The sequence below is a fragment of the Didymosphaeria variabile genome, assembly GCF_027946475.1.
Source record: "Didymosphaeria variabile strain IMI 356815 chromosome Unknown scaffold_1, whole genome shotgun sequence".
Lineage (NCBI taxonomy): Eukaryota > Fungi > Ascomycota > Dothideomycetes > Pleosporales > Didymosphaeriaceae > Didymosphaeria > Didymosphaeria variabile.
Genome location: NW_026611620.1, coordinates 1,251,647 through 1,274,083, shown reverse-complemented (window position 1 = coordinate 1,274,083; position 22,437 = coordinate 1,251,647). Strand labels below are relative to the sequence as shown.

The window sequence follows — 22,437 nt, the reverse complement described above, 5'->3', positions numbered from 1 at the left end:
TGCGTACGTTGCGTTTTCTTGGAGCTGAAGTGATTGTGATGTTGATGAGTAGTTAGTCCACAAGAATAATGTTCGAATTATGGTGTAATTTTGGCTGTCACGTAGCTCGTGATATAATCCTGAGCACAACCAAGTTCAGCTTGTTGCTAGCAGGCACTATTGGAATTACAATATATCCCTTCTGCCGCCGCTTACCGAGTCAACCGTACGCACGTGCAGCCCTGAATAGTGTCAGAATAGGCACTGTGCGTTATTAAGATTCTTTTTAGAGACGGTGGTCGCCCAGCGTTGATGTAAATAATGACTTGTTTTCTATTTTCTGGCACTCGAATGAGTGCGCTGCTAGGTATCCTCGTTCCTCGTTCTATCATCATGTAAAAACGCCAGTCATGCTGTATCCATAAGTCATAGACTGCACAAGCTGTGCAGTGCAACCGCAAACGAAACGCAACAAAGAAAACCGGAGAAGCAGAGTTTACTGCAGCAAGTGGTCGCGGAAATGCTTCTGGAAGTTGGCACGCCTCTCGTTGCCAGCCTGGTACTTTGTCCTTGCACGCAGCTCCCGCTTCTGCTCCCGCTTCTCGACAGCGCGGATCTCAGCCTTCTTCGAATCGCTCACGCCAACCATACCAAGGCCGCCATTTGCGCGGGTGATGAGTTGCTGTCGGCCACGTCCGCCATCTTCCATGTCGACGTCTCCGTCTCCGTCTCCGTCAGAGTCGGATGAAGCCGCACCTGCGATGGCGCGTCGTTGGGCAGCCTCCATGCGCTCAGCGACACCGGGATAGTTGCGTAGGTTCTGACGATAGTATTTGTTGAGCGACCTGTGGCCTGCAGTGCGACCCGTCGGCAAGTGGAGCTCGTAGTCGTCGTGGTATACAGCCACTGGTGTAGCATGCGCATGCGAGTGGAAACCGTCGGCACTCTTGTGCGGCCGAGGGTCGCCATGGGCATGGTGTCTTGACTTGTTGAGATCCTTATGGCGGTGAGTACGGTCGATCGGGACAGCGGTGATCTCGTCTGTGGGCACACTCGATACGGTGCTGTCCGTCTCCCAGCCCTCGTCTTCCTCTTCTCCCGAAATGACAGCATCGTCATCTTCGGTTCTGGTGACCGTCTTCCGTGCTGCGCCCAGCTTAACACCGCCGCCCGCCGTAGACGTAGAGTCATCCGAATCCATATCTTGCTCCATCTGCTGGAACCGGTCCGCGTCCGGATACGAGCTTCGGAAGTCGTAGAACTCGCCAATCTCCACCAGCTCTTCGTCGGTCTCGAACCCGATCATGCAATGGCCTCGGTCGCGCATGTGAGTCTGAATGCCATGTGCAGAGTGTGCGTGCTTATGGCATTTCAGACATTCATTTTGTTCGTAGATCTTGGCGTGCAGGTGCTTGATGAGGCTCTCGGGCTCGACGAGGAACTCTTTCTCCGGGATGAACATGCCGTGGTGGCGGCCCATGTGGTGCAGATTGAGCGAGAAATTGGGGGAGCGGTAGTTGCAGAACAAACAATCCTGAACAGGGTCTGTTTGTATCTTGTTGCTAGATGCGACTGAAGACGTGTCTTCCTCTTTTGCGCTTCCGTTGGTGGCTGTCGGGGACAATGGGTGGTCGGGCTTATCCGTAGCTCGTGACTGGTGGGGTCGTGTAGGGCGACGCGAAACGGGCTCGGCGGCGTCGAGGTTTGTGTTCTTGATGCCGTCGACCACCTCAGAGAAGTCCCTCTCCGCCTCCGGATCTAGCTCGGTAGCCTCAGAATCTGCGGTCGACGCCATAGATTCGCCCAAGCTGAAGGCGGAGCTCATGACGGAGCCGGTGACTGAGGCAGTGTCATCGAGACCGGCCTTTGCGACATTTGCCCTGTGTTTCTGGCTGTTGAGGTGGTTGTTGTAGGCGTTCTCGCTGTAGTACGTCTTCTGGCAGGCGGCACAGGATTTCTCAAACGAGGCTTTGGCGGCGGTGGCGGCGGCCGATGCCTTGTTGGCGAGGACCTTGTCGGTGAAGACTTCGGAGGAGAGCGGTGGGAGGGAGGCAACGCGGCGCTTGAGGTTGTAGCGGCTGTCGTGGTCAGTATCTATGTATGCGTTGATTCAGCGTTGGCGGGGCACTTACTGCCAGTCGGTCTGCATGTGCGCCCGCTGCAGCTCACTGGACCTGAAGGCGACCTGGCAGGTGTTGCATGTGAAGGGGTGCGTGGACTGCACCGAGGGAGCTGCCTGAGTCGCCATGGTGCCGGGGTATGCGCAGGTGTATGTGAGGTGTGGTGGTGCAGGCGCGCAGAAAGAAGGGTATTATGGAAATTCTAAGTGGGGTCGGTGGGCAAAATTCGGGTTGCAACAAGCACAGGGCCAAGATTTTTTCTAATAAGCAAGCCTCGCCGTGTAATCGCGGTCACTGTGCGCTTACCAAACGGGACAGAGGCGTCTGGAATTGCTGTTGGCTGCGTGAGTTGCCCCGGGACGACTGTTTGGAGGGCAGGTTGGTGACGTTTTTCGCCTCAATTCGGCCAAGAGGCCAAACCACAACAAGATTGACAAGCGAAGAGCTAGGGTAAAATGGGTGAACCTTACTGCCTGCCCTCAGCCCTACCGCCCCGGCGGCCAACACGGCCCACGTCGATACGCAGCGCGTCAACGTTCGCATGGGCTGGTCACTGCGCGCAGAATAATGGAGACACGACCACGCCATGTTTACACACACATCAACTCTCCCACCGCGACCGCATAGCCCCTCGTTGCCGTGCAACAGGACACCGCCAATGAGATGACGGCGTCAGATGGCGGCGTCCCTCCTCGCCCTCGCACCCACGCCAATGTCATAGACGTCTCGGATGCGAGCCGCATCTTGGAGTGCTCGCAAATCGCCCGCCAGCGATCGTTTCAATGGCTCCTCCGACGGTGAGCCTGTGACGATGCCACTACTCGAGCTGCATGTATTGACTGCTATAGCTTCATGTCGCAGATACTGTACGGCTGCACGAGCACCTACTGCACAACGCCAACATGCCTCTCCTGCAACAAGCGCCTCGTTTCTAGGCCCTTTCGACCCCCCACCCAGCTCACCGCTCGCGCTCTAGCATTCTACCTTGCGAGCCAGCATGATCCGCACCGTCGTTTATGCCCCCACCAATTGAACGTCGATCCCGACACATTAGAGATAGAAGGCGCGCATGGAGTGTACATACGCAGAGACGATGGGAGCCATGATCCAACGTGCCATGTCTATCCACGTATACCCTCGCGCCCCCCTGCGAGCTGCAACACCATGCATCAAACTAGCGCAGGGCGTGGTGAGATGGAAGATGCTGCCCACGTGGAGCATATAGCAGATGCTGTTGAGCTTCGCCATCAGTCACGAAAAGATCCAAAGTCACTTGGGCAGAATCTTTACGATACCGTCACTATCATCTTCGCTTATTCAAAGCATATACCCAACCCATTGTCCATTGTCCCATCACTTGCTTCGCCTTCTGATGGAGAGCGCCAACTTGACGGTAGCTCTCCGCCCCATGGGTCAATGCCAGTGCTCGAAAACAAACGGCAGCATGACTCAAAGCAGACACCATTCACAGCTTCCACTAGCGCAAATGCAACATCACCCAACGTGAATGGTAGACGTCTTTCTGAGCCCAGAACGCCCCAAACACCAAAACGCTTAAACAGGAGGTCGTCCAAAACGGGCGCTATGAAGAACACTGCCGAAGTCCTCAGCAATGGCCTGCGCGTACATAAGATCCGACATCTGCCCAACGGCTATGGCAACGACCTGCAGCCGCACAAACCCTCCGACGCTCCCCTTCACGAAATGCTTGACGGTGCACGCGACGGTGCTGTCGCCGAGAAACTTAACATGGTGGCTAACCTTCCGTTCACCAACATGCCTCCAAGGTTGACAACAAGTGCTCCGCATTTCGAACAATTGATGGACGACAAGAGCAGCACATTTACTGAAATCTCTCGCGAGGAAAATCCCTCGGCAATGCCGGTTATTCCTCATCTCACCTGTGAAATCATGGATCAACTGAAAGAGGAGGTTCATCATGATCGGAGGGACCAGCCCCAAGACTCTAACTTTGTCGTCGATTACGATGCCAACAGACGATTCCGACCCGCCAAAGCCTTTGTAAATCGGTCTTTATACTACACTCTGAGTGATTCAGAGATATTGTTAAAGTCATTCCGAGACCAGCTCGCAGATGACTACAGTTATTCTCCGCTGCCTCATCTCGATGCCCATTGTTTGTCGCACGCTTTCAGAGATTGGAACCAAAGGAACGGCGCCTTGGTGTTTGATAGCTTATACGAAGCCCTGGAAGCACTATTCAGACCACCCCCAGAGCTTGATTCGCAAAAGAGTCCGCACCTGAAACCTTCCCGTAAACATGCCGCTACGCCACAGTCTACTTCTTCGAAAGATGTGCCTGGGAGATATTTATCTGACATCGAGGCCGCTCACTTAGTCATGATCTGTATCCACGCACTGACGTCTTTAATCCCCATCGGCTGGCCGCACACATGGGTCCAGGTGCGTAACCTCCGAGGCTGGGGAGTGGTCATTCCTGGAGCACCTTCCAAGACAACTCAGAACGATGATTTTGCGCATCCTTGGCTCGATATCGTCGATCAATTGGAATATGAGCCGGCTATTCGCTTAGCAACCCGACTACTCCAAGCCATCGGAACAAGAAGGTGCTATGAGCATATGCTTGCAACATTACACGCTCGAGACGAAGGCCAGGGACCGACAGAATCGTTTATGAGTGTGGAACGCTTGCTTCCGATTTTGCTAGGGCATCTTACCCAAGTTGAGAAAGCTGCCCTACAAAGGAAAGGGAAGATGAGATCGAATCAGAACATGGATGAAGATCCTGGCTGGACTGTTACCGCAACATTCATGGAGTGGCTTCGTACCGTCATTGTGAAACAATGGGATGGCAATGTTGACATTAATAAATGGGGCAGCGTTGGTACTGCAGTGACAATCATGACGCACTTTCGTGGGTTTTTCCCCTACCGCACTTCTATTTACGCCTGCTAACAACTTCAGATACCAACATGGTTACCCTAAATCTACGCCCTGATATGTTTCTCATCCCTCATTTTAATGAGGAGATTGACTGCATACAAGCGCCGCTGGATTTTCTCAAGTACAAAGACCGACCAAATTCGTTCCACATCCTGCAACACCACATGTTCTTCACGCAAGATGCCCTTGTGGGATACTTCCGTGCCATCAACTTCAATCGCATGTTCAAGCAATTCCAAAAGTCAGCTCGCATTACCAACTTTCAGTCACGGTGGGACCAGATCATTAGCAGCCCTCGACATTGGAACGTTGCAATGGATCACCTGGAAGTGGCTCTTGCGGAATACCTTGTTTTGGACGTAACTCGACAAGATCCGCTCGAGGAGACTTTAGACCAATTGTGGGGACAGGAGAAACGGAAGCTCATGAAGCCACTCAAGGTCAGGATAGGTGTTTTGGAAGGGGAGGTCGGATTGGATCAAGGTGGTGTGACGTATGAATACTTTAGGCTTATACTCGCTGATGCATTCGGCCCCGAGACTGGTAAGCTGCCGAGCCTTCAAAGGTCGCTTTCTCACTGACTTTCTGTAGGTATGTTCACAGTTGATGCGCAGACTGGCATGACGTGGTTCCAGCCGGCATCTCTCGAACCTCTCTGGAAGTTCGAAATGATCGGCGTCCTCCTTTCGCTCGCCATCTACAATGGAATCACCCTTCCCGTAACCTTTCCACTTGCCTTATACGATTATGTTCTGTCGGAGGAACACAATAGCGAAGACATAAGCGCCGTTGACTACATTGCCGACGGCTGGCCCACTCTAGCGAGATCTTTCCACGAGTTCCTCGACTATTCTGGCGACGTTGCAAATGTTTTCGTGCGCGATTATACATTCAGCTTCTCGGCTTTCGGTCAAAATATTGACGTTGACATGCACGCCTTTCGCGACCGCATATGGCCAGACTGCAGTTCGGATCCCGAGAGCCGATCGCCTAGCCCCAACCTGCCGCTATCTCCAAGCCTTCATGATGCCTCATGGCGACGGCCAAGGGACGTGCATGCGGACCCACCGACAGTTACAAACGAAGACAGAGAACAATATGTTGATGACTACGTCGAGTGGCTCACATACAGGTCCGTTGAGCGGCAGCTCAAGGCCTTTACCCGGGGTTTCCACACGTGCCTCAACCGCACGTCCCTCTCCTTCTTCACGCCCTCCACACTGCGTTCCCTTGTAGAAGGTTCGTCCAATATTTCGATATCCCTTCTCCGCACGCAGGCTGTACGCTACGAGCTGCCGTACCATGCTACACACCCCACAATTCAGGATTTCTGGGCTGTAGTCGAAGGATACGACGAAGAGGAGACGAAGAGGCTCCTCGAGTTCGTAACGGCAAATGAGCGGATTCCAATCACCGGATATGACAGTGTCAAATTTGAGATCGTCAGGATTGGGAGTGATACGGAAAGTTTACCCACGAGTAGTACGTGTTTCGGAAAGCTGTGGTTACCGGAGTACAGGAGTCGGGACAAATTAAGAAGGAAGCTGGCAATCGCTATACGGAATAGTGAGGGGTTCGGAATCGTTTAGCATTGGTGTCGTATGCAAGATGGTGTACAATGATTGGATAAACGCTTTACATGGGGCTCGGTGTATTGCATGGCAAAGGGCTGGCGCGTAAGCATATTGGTAGTTGTGAGCTGCATTTGGTTGTGGAGCATGAGTGCAATGGCGTCTTGGTGTTCAGCACGACAAGCCTAGCATGGCAGCTATCATAACTTTTGGGTTGGTTCTCATCAGCATTCCTGTTCTTCAACTGTATGATGCTCGAATGAAGAAATAGCACGTATATGATTCGATATCGTCGTCACAGCTATGCAGTAGACCTGCACACTCTATGCTCACAGCTATCAGAATGATGCATACAGCGAGACTCTTCCAGCAGTAACGCGTACAACCTGATTTTCGTTGTGTTCATCACACAGCGCAGAACAAGACAAAGGCTATGAGGGTATCCGCAGAATTCAAGCCACCCTGTCATGCTCTTCGTGGGCCAGAAGCCCAGTGCTTTCCTCGTGCCGATGACGAACCGACCTCCAAAAGGGTCTACCATCGCGACGATCCTGCCACTCTCCCACTCTTCCAGCAGCCTTGAATCCCAAGTGCCACACCAGTCCGGCAACGAAACCCACAGCATCGTTCTTGAAGGCTAACAGCGTCGCTACCGTGACTAGCATCACCATGAATCTCTCCTTCCTCTCGGTCTCTCCGAGCTCTTTCAACCTCTTGCCGTCCCACGAGTTGTTCACGTCCAACACGCGCAGATCCCGAGCATCCGTATTCACGCTCTCACCGACTTTCGCCAGCTCGAGTCCAGCCGCGAGGATGAGCACACCGAGAAGCGAGCTGGGGATGCCAGAGAGGACACTGACGATGGGGCCGGGCTGGAAGAACGCGATGATGCCGAGGACGAACTTCAGAGCGCCGAGAAGAACGATGCTGGCGCCGCTGCGCGCACCGAAGCGATATTGGCCGGCGAGACCACCTGAGCCGTGGCAAGTCGGCATGCCTCCAAACCAACATGCTACAAGGTTGATTGCAGCCACGGAGATACCCAGTTCGGTTACCGTTGGAGCAGCTGGATAAGGCGGCGAGGGCAAAAGATCGGAGGCTAGTGCCGCGGCCGCGATGACGGAGTTGAGCAACGTGAGAGGGAGTTGGCCTAGAGAAGCCGTCGTGGTAGCTTTCCAGAAGTCCTTACCTGATGGATGGAGGACTGGAATGTCGATTATAGCTGGAGTTGACGTGTTGCTCGCCGGAGATAAAATGGAGAGGATAATGCCGACTGCAAAGATGATCAAGGTGTATGGTAATCTAGGGTATGGGAATGTCAAGAGCAAGAGAATTACTGCTGCAATGGCCCATAGGAGATTGTCGCCCCACCAGGGACCTGTCCAGCTGAGCGGTACAAGCATCTTAGTCCCTGCGCTGATACACAGGGACAGACCGGCACCAACTTGGATTCCTTTGACCACCGGAGTAGGAGTGAGTTTGTTGACGTAGTTGATCAGGCCGGTAATACTTAGTACGCCGACTAAAGAGGCGACCTGTTTAATTAGTACGTAGGTAGTGGGCACATGGTACAATTGTCTCCGCTTACCACTATGCCAGCTGCGGCGTTCTCTTCCAGCGTGAACTTCCTCGCAATGGCTACCGCCGCTATCGCCTTCATGGGCTGCACCGGTAGCGGGATCCCGAATGCGACTCCTGTCAATATATTGGCAGCTCCTGTGAAGAGGAGCGTCGCAGGTAGGGAAATCGATCTGGTGATGACAAGGGCCGTCATGAGCGGTAAGAGTGTCCCAAGATCGCCCAGCGATCCTGAGAGCTCTGAAAGAGGTGCTGAAGTAAAGGTTTCGACATTGTGCCTGTGGACCTTGCGAAGGCGGGGAAAAGGATTCTCGATTGACACCATGATATTGATAGCCGAGCAAGGCTGTACTGTGCGAACCCCAAACCAAGGAAAGAATGTGCAGTTGACGGAAGCAAAGGGGACAACTTAGTGGCAGGCCGTCATGTTAATGGTAGCTGTAGGGACATGAAGGTGGGATGAGGTCGGACGCCGGCAATGACTGACAGGTAAGCTTTCTCGGGCCAGCCACGCGTGCACGTCACGAGCTAACGCCCACGTGTCTACGTCCGATAAGCAATGCGAACTGTGATAGGCATAGTGCGTGTACTATGGTGGTGACGGGCGGGCAGACGTGAGGGGTGAACGTTAGCGCTGTGATCGATGAGGACAGTATGGCTGCCTGTTAAGGTAGGTTCGTCGCACAGGGGCAACGCGAGCGTTGCCACAGCCCACGGCTGTCTTCGATGGGGAGCATAAGTTGCTGTATGGGGAAGTTTCGCTTAGAGGGCGCCATGAGTGCCCCTCACCTACCAACACGTAATCTCAGTCTTTGCAGGCGTGTACAGCGCATGAAATCGGGTCTCCATCTTCATGACATGTATGCCCTTCAGACGACAGCGAAACGATCATAATAAGCGATCCATATAGCCGTGCTATACAGACGTTCCACAATTTCATCCATTGTACGGACATACACCTCCAGCGACTCGGGGCCAACTCGTGAGGTCGTATTTTCCTGTTCCAGCAGACTCACTCCTTGCCGGAGCTGGCTCTAGGAGATGGGCAATTGATCTTGAAGATGGTTCAAATAGCTCGATGGGACTCGAGATCGTACGAGATCGTAGACAATTCGCTGAAATTGCTCGTCCGACGAGTAGTTTCCCCTCTTTTTTTTCGATTTCAGAAGTTCTTGCTCCCACTTGCCTAAGGTCGAGGAAACTTGAGAGACTGATTTCATACCTATTGATATTGTCTGCCTACTTTGTTACTGGCTGCAAGGGGCGGGGCGAAGGATATCTTGGTGTGTGTTAGGCACTTAAAAAGGACTGGGCTGTTGAAAGAAGAGGGCCATTGTTAATATACTAGTAAGGAGGTGGGTAGAAGATTTTGAGAGGTTCAAATCCATCAACACTGATTCTTGACCATGGGCAGTCGGTGCAGGAACTTTTGAAATAATTACGGGTATTTTTCGGACTTGCGTCGTAAACTAAGGACGATGCTCGCACAAAGATGCGCGGGCCTGAAGAAGCAAATGATCGTTGCTCTAGGTTAAGCCTATTGATTCCGAATCATGCAGCGCGCCACTGCTCCGTGACCACGGACCAGTGCCCACGCAAGTGCCAGATGCCTGCTCAGATCATATGTTGGCACCGTGCCGCGACCCAGGATTTGCGAAACCCTCAGCCAACCTCGCTGGTAGCGGTCTACTACTGGTCAACTTTAGCCAAAGCCACCGAAGAACGAGACATGCAAAAAAAAGTGGGAATGCTCGGTGCCAAATGTGACTGCGACGTAAGCTCAACGATTTGCTGGAGTAAAGCGGAAATATGCCACCGAACAAAACGATCCACACATTTGGAAGTCTAGTCCCCGGAAGGAGCAGCGTTGTGTTCGACGTGATGACGCAAAATGAAGTTACAATCCTGCAAAGTAGTCGAGTGCGCTCGTGTCTCAGGTTTTCTTTATGGCATCATTCATGGAGGTAGCCTTCCAAGGCCTTTCTCAAAGCACAAAGACGGTATTACGGTAGGCATACATCCGAGCACAATTCATCGAGGAGTTAATTATGGACACAGAGGTATGGAACGGATGTCTGCTGTGCATGAGAACCGAGTGTATTGCGCGGTCTGCCAAGACGCGCAACGCGAATGGAGGTTAGCTTAGGGTCCACAAACAGGCTAATGGCGGGAAGGATACCAAGCTCAACGGCTGCCGGGGTTCAGTGGCCCGGAACGTCTTCACGTTTCGGAGTGATAATCTATCCGTGTTACTTACACGCGTATCGGACGTCATGCATATCGATGGGGGCGCAACAGTTGCCAAGGTAGGTATGGTAGTCACAGCCGTCGGCTTGTTGTGGCATGTACTGCGGCACACGTGACTACCCAGCCATACCTATGGTCAGTTTGTGCGAAGTTTACGCTAGTAGTGTTGGGCCCTGACGATCAGGTGTAGTATGAAATGGCCGTATGAAAGCATGCGCTTAAACGTTTATTTGCGACTGCTAAAGGGCAAATCGTCCGGCTTAGTCGAATTCGTCCGGCACGTAGGTAGCTCTCATACACGAACATTGACAACGACTGAGATTTGAGCAGTTGAAACACTTCATTGCTGTGCTTGCCACCGTAATCATGGGCAATCATTGATGCTTCTGACATAGACGAGTCCATCGCTGGGCACAGCGACATTACAAGGCCGTTTAAGTCCGCGATGCACAACACGCGGTCTATGCTTCAACTCGAGTGCAGGCTAGCTTTTCCGATCTCATGCGGAAAACCGGCGCCGGTCTATGGGGGCCAATGTCTCTACCGGCCAGTCTCCGCCGACCCACTTCCTAGGGTCAAGTGTACGCCAGCACACGGGAAACGCCCGAGAACGTTGCGGGACAGGGTTCAGATCATGCATTGGCGTCCAAATGTAGCTTTGGCCCTCTTCAACGCTAGAAATCCTGGAGTCTTTTTGCTTTTGAGTACCATGGCTGCATCGTATGGGCATCGCAGTTCACGTTTACTATCCACGAATCTGTACAAAACTTGCAACTATAGGTCCGCAGGTACTAAGTTAGAACACTTGCAGTGAGTGGAGTACGCACATCACAAAGCGTGCTCCACCGTAGGTGTCAAGAGGTGGACCATATGGAATGTTTAATGGCAATCGCCGCCTCATGGCTAGGTGGGCGGAGATTGCGTTGCGCCGACGTAGGGGGAGCCGTACCCGACCAGCCCGAAATGGTAAAAGGTTACTAAGTTTGCGCTTAAAGGCCAACGTCACAGGGATAGGGCCACTATGTCCACCCTCCGAATGGGTCCGAAACTAGGCCCGCGCTCGATCATGCTGCCGCTTCGTCAATGCAACCAGTCGCCGCAGACCATTTGCAAGGTGATGCGTGATACACGAAAGGATCCTGCCAATCACCAGCTCGCCTCGCCGATAGCCTACTAGACCCTGAGGAGTAAGTCTAGACGAGTTGTAAAAGACTGCAAGGTTAGCTAGGTGGATTAACCTCGCTGCGGTTTTCGGCGAAGCGCCATGGATGACCCGGTCTACACACTCCATGTCATAACGGGTTGTTCGACGAGATTGTACTGTAGTATCTTCGAGTCAGTTAGGTAGTGGGTAGCGTGGCTGTTCTCGAGTAAGGCTGTAAGGGATCTTCGTTCGCTCAGGAGCCCTGTTGTTCTGGAACAGTAGCAGAAGGATCCTGCCCAAAGGGAAGGGCCCAGAGTAGTGTGGTTTCTTGGATAGGCCGGAAGTATGGCTTAATGGAGTTGGCCATCCTTCATACAATTGCCCATCTGCTGAGCCCATCGCCGCTGTTTGAGGAGATTGATTATCCCATCAGGTCCCAAGTGGTCGAGTATCGCAACTGGGTTTCGCAACTGACCTATTAGCCAAGAGTTTCCACCGCCCCTCTGTCTGCCAACACAGCCATCTCGGTTCTTCCAGCAGACACCAGCGCCCACGAAACAACTTAGATCGCCCTGTCAACATTAGCATCTGGAAACAGCAATTTGGATCTATTTGGTCAAAGGGCTGTGGCCATGACTCCACGTTCTCAGAGCCCCGCCACGACGCATTACGAGTTCATCGCGCATACAGGCATCGAAGATGCGTCGGCGAAGCAGAAACTGAAAACAGTCCGGAGCCATGTGATGAGAAATTACCTTCATCAGCAGCAACGCCAATCTGGTCAGTCGTCACGAGTCGCGGTGAGCGAGCGGCGACAGAGCAAGCAGCGCGCCCGGTCGTCGCGGTCTGCTTCCCACGATACAGACGCGTCAACGAGCCCTGGCACGACTAAAGACCTGCGACATCAATTACTTCCAGGTCAGATTGGACCCTTTGACACAGACTCGGGTGCGTCTCCCCCTGGTAAGTCACGCAGTCCTCCACGCAGTCTGTTCTGTGTCAGCGTGATAGATAACCTGAGCTGAAAGCCACTGACATGATGCATCAATGCAGGAATAGAAGGAGATCCAGTCTTAGGATATAGCCCGCAGCCCGATGTTGTGTCCTGTCTCGCCAACCTGTATGCTACCTGTGTGATGAGAGATAAACAAGCTGGTTTCTTGCAACCAAGTTTCGATACGCTGAACGCGAAAGGGGAAACGATGAGAGTCGTCCAGGAAACCTTGGAGATGTGCGGTAACGATGTCCCGGATACTATTCTGTTCGCTATCAACACATTAGCTTATGGATGCGTAAGTCGACGCCACATTGCTTGCATCTAAAACTTACCCCCCAACAGGGCGCAAATTACGAGTGGAATGAGGCTCTAGGACATGTTGAAGCGCTACAGAGGCTTGTAGAGACAAGAGGCGGGATGCACCACGTGGCTTTCGATTTACGAAGGATATTGACCTGGTAAGTTAGCTCTTGCTGCAGGCAACACACCTACGACTTACATCGTTTGCAGCTCATCGTACTTTATCGGCGCTGAGCTATTACTGCCACCTCAATTCCCGCTTCCTTTGTCTCACAATCCAGTACCGTTCAGTCTCGCTTTTCAGGACGACGCTCAGATACGCGCATGGCGTACGGTCAAACGATTTCCGAAGAACACTTCATTCGTGTTCGATGTAGTAATGCGACAACACCAACTCGGCATCGCCATGTCTTCAGATTGGACCGACAAGGTAGACAAAAGTGCTCTCAGTAACCTTTACTTCGAGGTTATGCATTCAGCAATGCTTTTACAACTAGAAGAGCCGTGGCAGGGACAGCTACCAAGTGGAATACAAGGCCAAGAAGCCAATACAATGTTCAAGATATGGGCCGCTGGCATGCCCATATTTGTAAGCGCTGCGCTTCGTCAACTAAGGTCTCGCCAAGGCATCAACATGATGCGCTACTACCATGGTCCAATTTTCGGACGGATACAGGCGGTGTTGGACGAACATGGCGGCTACCACGCATGGCCACGGGGAAGAAACTTGGAGCCAATACTCGCGACGCTTTTCTATGCCCTAGAAGCTTGTACATGGGACGATCCATGGCGGACGTGGTGTTTGGATACCATGGGAAAGACCGTGAACATTTTGAAGCTCAAAAACGCGAAAGAGTTCAAGAAGGTTCTGGACTTTTTCCCCACAACGGACCGGTATCAAGACTTGATCGAAGATGTGTGGGCGCAGATAAGACACGCAAGTGTACCAAGTACACCATCATGTGTGTTACAGGTGTTTCGTCAGCATTGATAGCCTGTTTCATAGTCAGTCATTTTCTGCACATGGTTCAAGGGTAGCATACACAATTGCAAGAGTGGTTCCGCCTTTGAGTTAGGCTTCTCGCAGTATCAACTACTGACCATGTCCGAGAGGCTGTTTACTGCCTTGTCGACGAGGGTTTGCAGCGAAAGCATACAAACATGTGAATGATAACCCAGGAACAAAGAGACGTCTCTTCAGGACACCCTTTCTGGCAACGTGATCAGATTAGTGATACCATCATCAGAACCTGCTCCCATGTATATTTGTATTCTTGCGCCGAGGCCAAGTTCTCCGTTGGCTCTCGACGTTGCGCGATGCGATGGAACAAATGTCGATTACGCGATTGAATCCACCCGTTTTGGAGTATTTTTGATGATCGAATGCATTCTAAAATCTCCGAGAGTCGATTATTGAAAGATGTCAATTTATTTCTTGGCATATCGCATCGGGATTGATGGTGTGGTATGATGTTTTCCATTCAAGATGCTCTTTTGTAGCGGAGGACTGGTTGGACGATGGGGCCAGATTGAGTCTGAATAATAGCGATCTTTGTGAGCCTAAAAGAAGCAACAAATAAAGGGAGGGTCAACAGCTTTTGAACCTCGCAGACCATTTACCAGAAGGCTCTGATGACTCGATTACTTACTATTTTAGGCAGTGCAAGCCTAGTGCGGGCGCGAAAAGAATTATGATTGGTTTTGCTTACGGCGGAGGATTATATGGGGAAAGAGGAGGAGTGCCGGTGATGACTTAAGCCGTTCAATAAGGCTAGTCGTCTCCACCGGCGAAACGCGGCAACCAGCTATCTAAATACATCTCACCATGTCTGCATATGCACTCTTGCCAGCTACGACCAACCATGCCGAAGCCATTGCTAGTCTCTTGGCCTTGTCATGGCAGTCACCTTTTACCCAGCTGCAGTTCGGCAGCATGAGCGCCGAATCGCTTGCGACTCCATGGCCCCTCGCATCGTCGAGTCAATGTCATCGCCACAGAACGAGTATGTGTTGATGCGGGCAGAAGACGGGACCGTGGCTGCAGTCGCGCAATGGACTGTGTCCTTGCAAGGTGCCAAGAATGAGAAAGAGGGAGAAACCCCCGATGAGAAGGCCGAGAGGCTAAAACTTTGGGATCAAGGATACCGGAGCAGGCTGCCGGAGAACAGTAACAAAGATCTTATTATAGATTTCACCATCGGCTTGCGAGAACTGAGAGAAAGTGTTCTGCGAGGGAGAGAGCACTTCCTACTTGAGAACATAGCTACGCATCCAAACCACCGCGGCAACGGCCTCGCATCTCAGCTCATTCGGTGGGTATTCCCGCAGGCAGATAAGCAAGGCGCTCTTGTCTATTTGGATACTGCAAGTGACAATGCAGCTTTGCGGCTTTATAAGAAACTTGGGTTCCAGGAGGAAGGAAGTGATACCATCAAGGATTTGACCAAGTACGGCGGCGAAGGCGAGCATACGCACGTTGCACTTTTGAGACTGCCTTATTCTTAAATGTCTTACATCCGCTCTTATATCTTATTTTGCTGGTGGCCAAACAAAGCCAAGTAGCAAAGCAGCCATTAGCATAATATCTAGCAGCATAACCAAGCACTTCGATCTCGTTAGAATCATGCTTTCATTGTGTAAACCCGCCGCCGACAACCCATTTCGTTGCAATACAAACGAGTATGGGTCTACCCAGGGCCACTTAAAGCAGTTGACTGCTGTCACCTTCGAGATATGCGATACCAATCTGGATGTTTGAAGAGTTTGCAAACCCTTTCCAGGCCTCGCGTGAGCCTCACCACAATGAAGCGTACGACGACAGGGATTTTGTTGCAGCCTCAAGTTTCTTGATCCATAACGACTTTGGAACACGCTTCACTCGGTCCAGCGAATAGCTCACTATCCTTCTTCTCAGAAACAAATTCGAGAAATGCCTCCATTTCACTAATACAACATCGAAGCCTCGCTGCATATCAAGCGTCGCAATAAGATTTTCAAGCTTCTCCATGACCGGTCACCCGTCGAGCCACGCAAGTAGAGACACTTCACTGAATGTCGCTTAGATGAACAAGGATGGATAAATAACCTGGTCTCGGCATGGTACTTGCAGTATTCCAGGCACACTCAGGTCCGCAACTCCCACCTGCCCTGCAACCAGCGTCCAAACCTCACACTGGGACCATCCACAGTCCGCATTACCAGATCCGCAAGCCACACGACGACAACCGCTTCAGTGCAGAAGGCGAGGAAGACGCCCGTTTCATAACCAGCAAACGTCTCCGACCCCGTGATCTTGAAGTACGCCTCCACGAGCCAAAAGCCCAGCGTGTGGTTCAGGGGGCCATGGACAATGTACAGCGGAAACGATATTTTCCCCAGGTAAATGGCAAGCCGAGTCTGAAAGGGGAAGCGTAGGAGTGCAGAACCGGCCAGGGCGAAGACGAAAACGGCAGCACCGATGCGCTGCCAGAAATACTCTTTGAGCTGGGTCCAAGGTGTCATTCTGGACAAAGTTCTGTAACCTGGTGTGCGATCGGCGTACCATGGCGGCCACGAGAGGAGGTGCAGACCGAAAATGCCCACAGCGAACCAGCACGCGCATTGTACGTGGGAAGGCATGCTCCGCCGCTTGGTCGAAATACCTGTTAGAGGCGATTGCTTTCCGCACTCTTCCTGGATGAGGATAAATTCTGCGATGGCCATACCGGCTATGAACAGTGCCGTCTCGCTCTCAATGAGTCCGAGGCTCATGCAATATACCCACAATAGCACAGTGAGACTGATGCGGATCCTAGCCTTGAGCTTGGAAAGGCCGACGAGCGTAACGAACAAAATGACCGAATTGCGGAACTCAATGGGAATAGTCCACAGGTGGACGTCGTACAATGGTCGATCCGGAAGGAACGGATTCGCAAAGTTCCACATCGCACGTAGCCAGTCCTCTGTTTGGGCCCATTTCGAATCGAAGACATTGTGCATGAACTCGTTGGTACCGCCATACGGCCAGTTTTTGGAAAGCGCGAATCCATGGTCATACAGGCCAAGCAGCGTCGCGATGAATACTCCGGTCTGTACAGCGAATATTGGAAGGTACAGTCGCAGAGCGCGTCGAAATACCGATGAGAACATCGTCTCATGGAATTTGTCGAATGCGTGACTGCGGGCGAGTCTGAGCGGCTTCAAAGATAGTGAGACCCCCGATAAGACGTAGAACGTTGCCACTTGGACCTGGCCATTGACGATGAGGCGGACGATTGAGAGCTGAATCAGCCAGTGGTCATTGTTACCATTATTACTCGCATAGCCAAGGTTAAATGACTCGTGAAACATATGTTGGTAGTGATATATGTAGACGAGGAAAGCAGCAACGCCTCGAAGGCCATCAAGCCATGCGGTGGGATGGGGACGTTGAGGGACATTTGAGCTCGCATGTCGTTGCCAAAAGGAAGGTGTCAGTATATTTGCAATGGATCGGGAATTCAGCCCGTGCCAAATGGCTCTGCGTTCAACGTGTTTCTCGTTTGTATCAATCCCAATCTCATTTTCGGGTTCGAAATGTTCCAGAAGAGGTACGCCATCGCTGCTGGTTCGATCAGGAGAATGCATGGTGGTGGACGAGTCGAATGCATGTGGGCAGGCCACCCAGCGATTGATGGTATTTCTAAAACATTCCGACCTTGGAGTGTTGGAATGTTGCCTGCCCTGAGTACGAAGCAAGGACGCTTACCCTTACCGCAGCTATGAGTGTATCATTCGTGATCTTCTTCGCGGTTTTTATATATTCTGAAGAGATCAGCTCTTCGCTAGAACAGTCGATGTGCGCTTTGGATGCAAATCTGGGATATTGGAGTCCCTGGGTGACGCTTTTGTTTTGTACTATGGTATGAGCTCAAGCATGTCAACGGCGGTAGTGACTGCCCGCACCACAGACTCGCGAATCGGCGAGATGCAATCGGACCTTCCTACATGACCTTTGTCATCGTCGCTCCGTGGATGTGCAGCCATGTTCTTCATCATAAGGATGGTGTTGAGCAAACCGTCGCTATTCGCGCTACGCCCTTGTAGCTCCCGGCGCAGCCCTGCAACCTCGGCTGATGTCACACACAACCACCTCAAACCGATCTCTCCCGATCGATCAAGGCCAACCCGACCCTTACCCTTTGCGCCGTCATGGTGAAGTGGCATATATAACAAGGCATATGCCCATACTCTCTTTGGTCTCCACTACCGCGACCCTGCCTAGCCGCAAAAGTTCGCCGAGATAGGACTCGCCGAGGATAGCAATTTCGCCGGCATAGATACAGAGGGGCATCGCCGCCATCAATGCCTACTCCACCATTCTCTCGAGACCGCCGAGATTGGCTCGACGAAGTGCTTGGTTTGATTGCGCGGAAACGAAAAGACTCAACGGTCAGATTTACGGTTCCAATTCCCAGTGTCCTAATCGATGATGGTACCTCCGCAAAGAATAAGGCAGTGGTCAACAGGCCAGGACGGGCTGGATAAGCTGAGACTGGACGAGACTGACTGTCCCACACCGGGGCAAGATGAGGTCCTCGTCGAGGTCCATGCTGTTAGTTTGAACTATAGAGACACAGAGGGTATGTTGATCTTCTCAAGCCAAGCGCTCTAGTCCAGCTATACAAGCTCTTCAATCTGGATGAGGATGGCTAATTGATGTGAAAGTCGCAATGGGCCTTTACAATCACCACAAATCCGTCGACCATCCACCAGCACTGGTCCCTTGCAGCGACATGTGCGGGGTGGTCGTTGCTGTCGGCCCGTATTCCAAGAACACCTCGGATCCTTACAAGAATCCTGCGTTCCAACTCAAGGAAGGTGATCGGGTAATCAGCACCTTTGCTGCCACTCACTTGACGGGTCAGGTGCAAGCTTCAGATGTTGCAAACGGCCTCGGAGGTCCTGCGCCGGGCGTCTTGACTCAGTACCGCGTCTTTCCCACGTACAACGTCGTCAAGGTCCCCAACTACCTGTCTGCCCAGGAAGCGAGCTGCTTGCCTATCGCCGCAATGACTGCCTGGATGAGCTTGAACTGCATGCGCGCGCAGGGCGAGATCATCGGGCCGAACGAGACCGTGCTCTGCCAAGGGACCGGAGGTGTCAGCATAGCAGCTCTTCAGATTGCTGCCGCCGCAGGCGCTTCTGTCGTCATCACCAGCTCGTCCGACTCGAAGCTCGAGCGCGCACGAAAGCTCGGTGCGAAAACGCTTGTCAATTACAATTCGACGCCGGACTGGGAGGCGTTTGTGCTCAAAGCGACTGCCGATGCCGGCGCCGATGTTGTCCTTGAGGTGGGCGGCGCCAAGACGCTGCGCAAGTCTTTCGACTGCGTCAAGTTCGGCGGCCTGATCGCGTGTATAGGTTACCTCAGCGGAAAGGTAGACGATGACACGGACCGGACCAACACGAACCTCTTATGCCTGAAAAGGAATGTTACGCTCAAAGGTATCTTGAATGGGCCAAGGGACAGGCTCGAGGAGATGCTGCGGTTCTACAAAGAAAAGGGCATCAAGCCCGTGGTAGACCGAGTGTTCAAATTTGAGGAGGGTAATGAAGCACTGAAATACTTATACAGTGGCGGTCATTTCGGCAAAGTGGTCGTTCAAGTCAAAGAGTAGATTGATAGGGCCACATCTTGAATGACTGTTCCAGCTGCTGACCGACTCGACACGCTCCTGTCCAGTGATTGACATGGAAAGATGGGTGAAGTCTTGCTGTTCAAAGGTGCGGCTCTTGTGAGGGGCGCTAGCCTTTTCATGTAGGTACAGAACAAGCCCGAGATTCGCGGCGACGGGCGGAAGACGATTCCAGCCGTGTGGTGGTTGTTATCTTTGATTGGCAAAATGGACGAAGAAACCTGTTGCAATGGTGCTGGGGCGGATGCAGACACAAAAGATGTACGCATCGCGACGATGACGATGACGCTGAACCGGACTCCCGAAAGCTTCATAACTAAATCCCTCAGGACCAAGCACGAAACTCCCAAAGCAGATACGACGGCATTGAAGAGCACGAACCGCTCCTATCGAGGCCGGGACCAGTAGCGTTGGTTACATTTGACGGAGCTCAGCTGTTGATATCAGCTGTCCTCTCAACAGTAGGACAAGCGTTGCCTGCGCGCTTTCACCCGGCTCCTGGGTATCGATCTACAGCTCATGACCAGCACTACTTCTACTCTGACACGCTGCTGGAGAGCTCCAACAGGTCGCGTGCTGCGGAAAGGGCCGCTCCACGCTCACAATGGAGAGGCTGGGGCCGCACCAGTGTTCCCCACAGATGCCCTCCTAACGCTTCCGAGACGGATGCTAAGGCCCCCGTCGACGTGGGTAGCAAGGCGGCTATCTCGCATTGCCGATCCCTCTTCGCACCACTCACGCCGCGCAGACATGGGCACCGCTGACGCATCCCGCACGATGACCTGATGGTGGTCACTGGTCAGCACCCGGATGCAACGGCTTGCTTCGGCCAACGCGTCACTAACCCCATGCTCGGATCCTATTCGGGCAATTTGGACAAGGCGACGCCAACGCCGCCACCCGCCGGTCTTGCCGGAAGCTTGAGCTTGAATGCACAACACCAGTCCGCTGCCTCTGCTCTGGATGCAACGCTGACAAGCCTCCCCGCCACTTTGGGCGCTGCAAACGCGCGACAATTGCCCTCGGCGTCGACTCGTTCCAACACCCGGCAATGCTTCCCCGCATTGACTGGGTGCAGGTCAGAGCGCAACTTGCCTCTCCTACGTAAAATTTTCAACCATTTACGTCAAAGATTGTACCAAGTGGATACCCTCTTTCAGTACCTGACCGCTGTGCTCGCCCCGACAGATGATCCGTTCAATCTCCGAAAGATACTGCCCGGATTCAATGACGGCGCCGCGTTTGTAATGTGACGGTGCCAGATAAGGTGCAGGCATAAAACAGCCCATCATGCCCGTCAGTGCGGTCCATTGCTCTCTACCCTGGGACCTCCTGTTACCCCGCGGCTTCCTGCTCAGCCCCAGAAGACCCCAGTGGTCCCTCCTCCGAGCAGAGTCAGCCTGAAAACCGCCCTTGTCGCACTGCCCATCTCCAGTGCCGCAAACATGTCTGGACCACATGATTATGGCAACACGCTTGTTCCTCCCATGTACGAGAAGGATGACACCAGCTCGGCCGGGAAGAAGAGCGATCCAGAGAACAACCGACTCGACGAAGCTCCTACCATTCATGAAGGCCAGGAAAGATTTAGGAGGTTGGGATGGAAGCGGCTGACCATCTGTCTGATTGTCGAGGCCATCGCTCTGGGATCATTGAGCGTGCCGAGTGCCTTCGCAACCGTTGGCATGGTTGCCGGTGTGATTTTGACCGTCGGACTGGGACTCATCGCAATCTACACCAGTTACGTCGTTGGCCAAGTGAAGATGCGATATCCACAAGTTGACCATTATTCGGATGCCGTACGACTGATCTGGGGGAGGTTCGGATACGAGCTGACGGGAGCCATGTTTGCCATCTTCCTGGTCCTCCTAGTCGGCTCGCACGCTCTTACCGGAACCATTGCCTTCATCAACATAGTAGACAAGGAGAACGTTTGTGCGCTTGTTTGGGGCATCGTCTCGGCCATTATCCTGCTTCTTCTCGCACTGCCGCCGACCTTTGCCGAGTTCGCCATATTGGGATACATCGACTTTGTCAGCATCATCATCGCGATTGGTGTCACCATTATATCCACTGGAGTACAGGCGCACAACGCCCCAGGAGGTCTTTCGGCAGTCAACTGGTCAGCATGGCCACCGCCAGAGACGACCTTCTACCAGGCCTTTCTTTCGACGACAAACATCATCTTCGCGTATTCTTTCGCCATCTGCCAGTTCAGCTTCATGTCTGAGATGCACACTCCGAAGGATTACGTCAAGTCTATCTGGGCGTTGGGCCTGATTGAGATCTTCATCTACACTGTGACTGGAGCTCTCATCTATGCGTTTGTCGGTGCCGACGTAAAGAGTCCTGCGCTTTTGTCCGCCGGGACCACGGTCTCGCGTATTGCATTTGGAATCGCCCTGCCTGTCATTTTCATCTCCGGTAGCATCAACGGCACCGTGGTCGGACGCTACATCATGGACCGCGCGTTCCCAACATCTTCGATCCGGTACATCAAAGGCGTCCGAGGCTGGGTTGTCTGGATCTGCCTGCTCTCCTGCCTTACGCTTCTTGCGTGGGTAATCGCAGAAGCTATCCCTTTCTTCAACGCGCTGCTTGGTATCATGTCCGCGCTGTTCATCTCCGGCTTCACCTTCTACTTCCCCGCGCTCTTCTGGTTCCAGCTCATCAAGGAGGGCAAGTGGTACCAGGGCTGGAAGAACATCTCGCTATCCATCTTGAACGCGTGCGTGTTCGTTATCGGAATTGCCATCCTGGGATGCGGCACGTACGCGAGTGTGCAGGATATAGTCACTCAGTACCAGGGAAACAGCGTGAGAGGTGCGTTTACCTGCAACTCGAACTCGTACACGTAGTCGTGGCTCCCGGTGAGCAGCGCGGGATCGTCCCTTGACTCTAGAATCAATCAATACGCATT

The 22,437-nt window shown here is 52.8% G+C and overlaps 8 protein-coding genes across 8 annotated transcripts; 5 read left to right on the top strand and 3 right to left on the bottom strand.

Annotated features, from left to right (window-relative positions):
• Positions 1–475: 475 nt before the first annotated feature.
• REI1 (pre-60S factor rei1) lies at positions 476–2,227 on the bottom strand (the record flags this gene model as incomplete). The annotated part of the gene is made up of 2 exons (XM_056209221.1): positions 476–2,057; positions 2,112–2,227. 2 exons carry the CDS (start codon positions 2,225–2,227, stop codon positions 476–478), a joined length of 1,698 nt encoding a protein of 565 aa, XP_056076043.1.
• Positions 2,228–3,515: 1,288 nt separating this feature from the next.
• N0V89_000396 (uncharacterized protein) lies at positions 3,516–6,613 on the top strand (the record flags this gene model as incomplete). Its single annotated transcript, XM_056209220.1, has 3 exons — positions 3,516–4,965; positions 5,046–5,567; positions 5,616–6,613. The coding sequence occupies 3 exons, from the start codon at positions 3,516–3,518 to the stop codon at positions 6,611–6,613; spliced, it is 2,970 nt and encodes a 989-aa protein (XP_056076042.1).
• Positions 6,614–7,047: 434 nt separating this feature from the next.
• On the bottom strand, positions 7,048–8,498 carry N0V89_000395 (uncharacterized protein; the record flags this gene model as incomplete). The annotated part of the gene is made up of 2 exons (XM_056209219.1): positions 7,048–8,130; positions 8,184–8,498. 2 exons carry the CDS (start codon positions 8,496–8,498, stop codon positions 7,048–7,050), a joined length of 1,398 nt encoding a protein of 465 aa, XP_056076041.1.
• Positions 8,499–13,267: 4,769 nt separating this feature from the next.
• On the top strand, positions 13,268–13,852 carry N0V89_000394 (uncharacterized protein; the record flags this gene model as incomplete). The annotated part of the gene is made up of 1 exon (XM_056209218.1): positions 13,268–13,852. The coding sequence occupies one exon, from the start codon at positions 13,268–13,270 to the stop codon at positions 13,850–13,852; it is 585 nt and encodes a 194-aa protein (XP_056076040.1).
• A 905-nt stretch (positions 13,853–14,757) lies between these two features.
• Positions 14,758–15,366, top strand: N0V89_000393 (uncharacterized protein; the record flags this gene model as incomplete). Its single annotated transcript, XM_056209217.1, has 2 exons — positions 14,758–14,763; positions 14,794–15,366. 2 exons carry the CDS (start codon positions 14,758–14,760, stop codon positions 15,364–15,366), a joined length of 579 nt encoding a protein of 192 aa, XP_056076039.1.
• A 618-nt stretch (positions 15,367–15,984) lies between these two features.
• On the bottom strand, positions 15,985–17,190 carry N0V89_000392 (uncharacterized protein; the record flags this gene model as incomplete). The annotated part of the gene is made up of 1 exon (XM_056209216.1): positions 15,985–17,190. The coding sequence occupies one exon, from the start codon at positions 17,188–17,190 to the stop codon at positions 15,985–15,987; it is 1,206 nt and encodes a 401-aa protein (XP_056076038.1).
• Positions 17,191–18,307: 1,117 nt separating this feature from the next.
• On the top strand, positions 18,308–19,499 carry N0V89_000391 (uncharacterized protein; the record flags this gene model as incomplete). Its single annotated transcript, XM_056209215.1, has 2 exons — positions 18,308–18,461; positions 18,547–19,499. The coding sequence occupies 2 exons, from the start codon at positions 18,308–18,310 to the stop codon at positions 19,497–19,499; spliced, it is 1,107 nt and encodes a 368-aa protein (XP_056076037.1).
• A 1,463-nt stretch (positions 19,500–20,962) lies between these two features.
• N0V89_000390 (uncharacterized protein) lies at positions 20,963–22,375 on the top strand (the record flags this gene model as incomplete). The annotated part of the gene is made up of 1 exon (XM_056209214.1): positions 20,963–22,375. One exon carries the CDS (start codon positions 20,963–20,965, stop codon positions 22,373–22,375), a length of 1,413 nt encoding a protein of 470 aa, XP_056076036.1.
• Between the last annotated feature and the right edge of the window lie 62 nt (positions 22,376–22,437).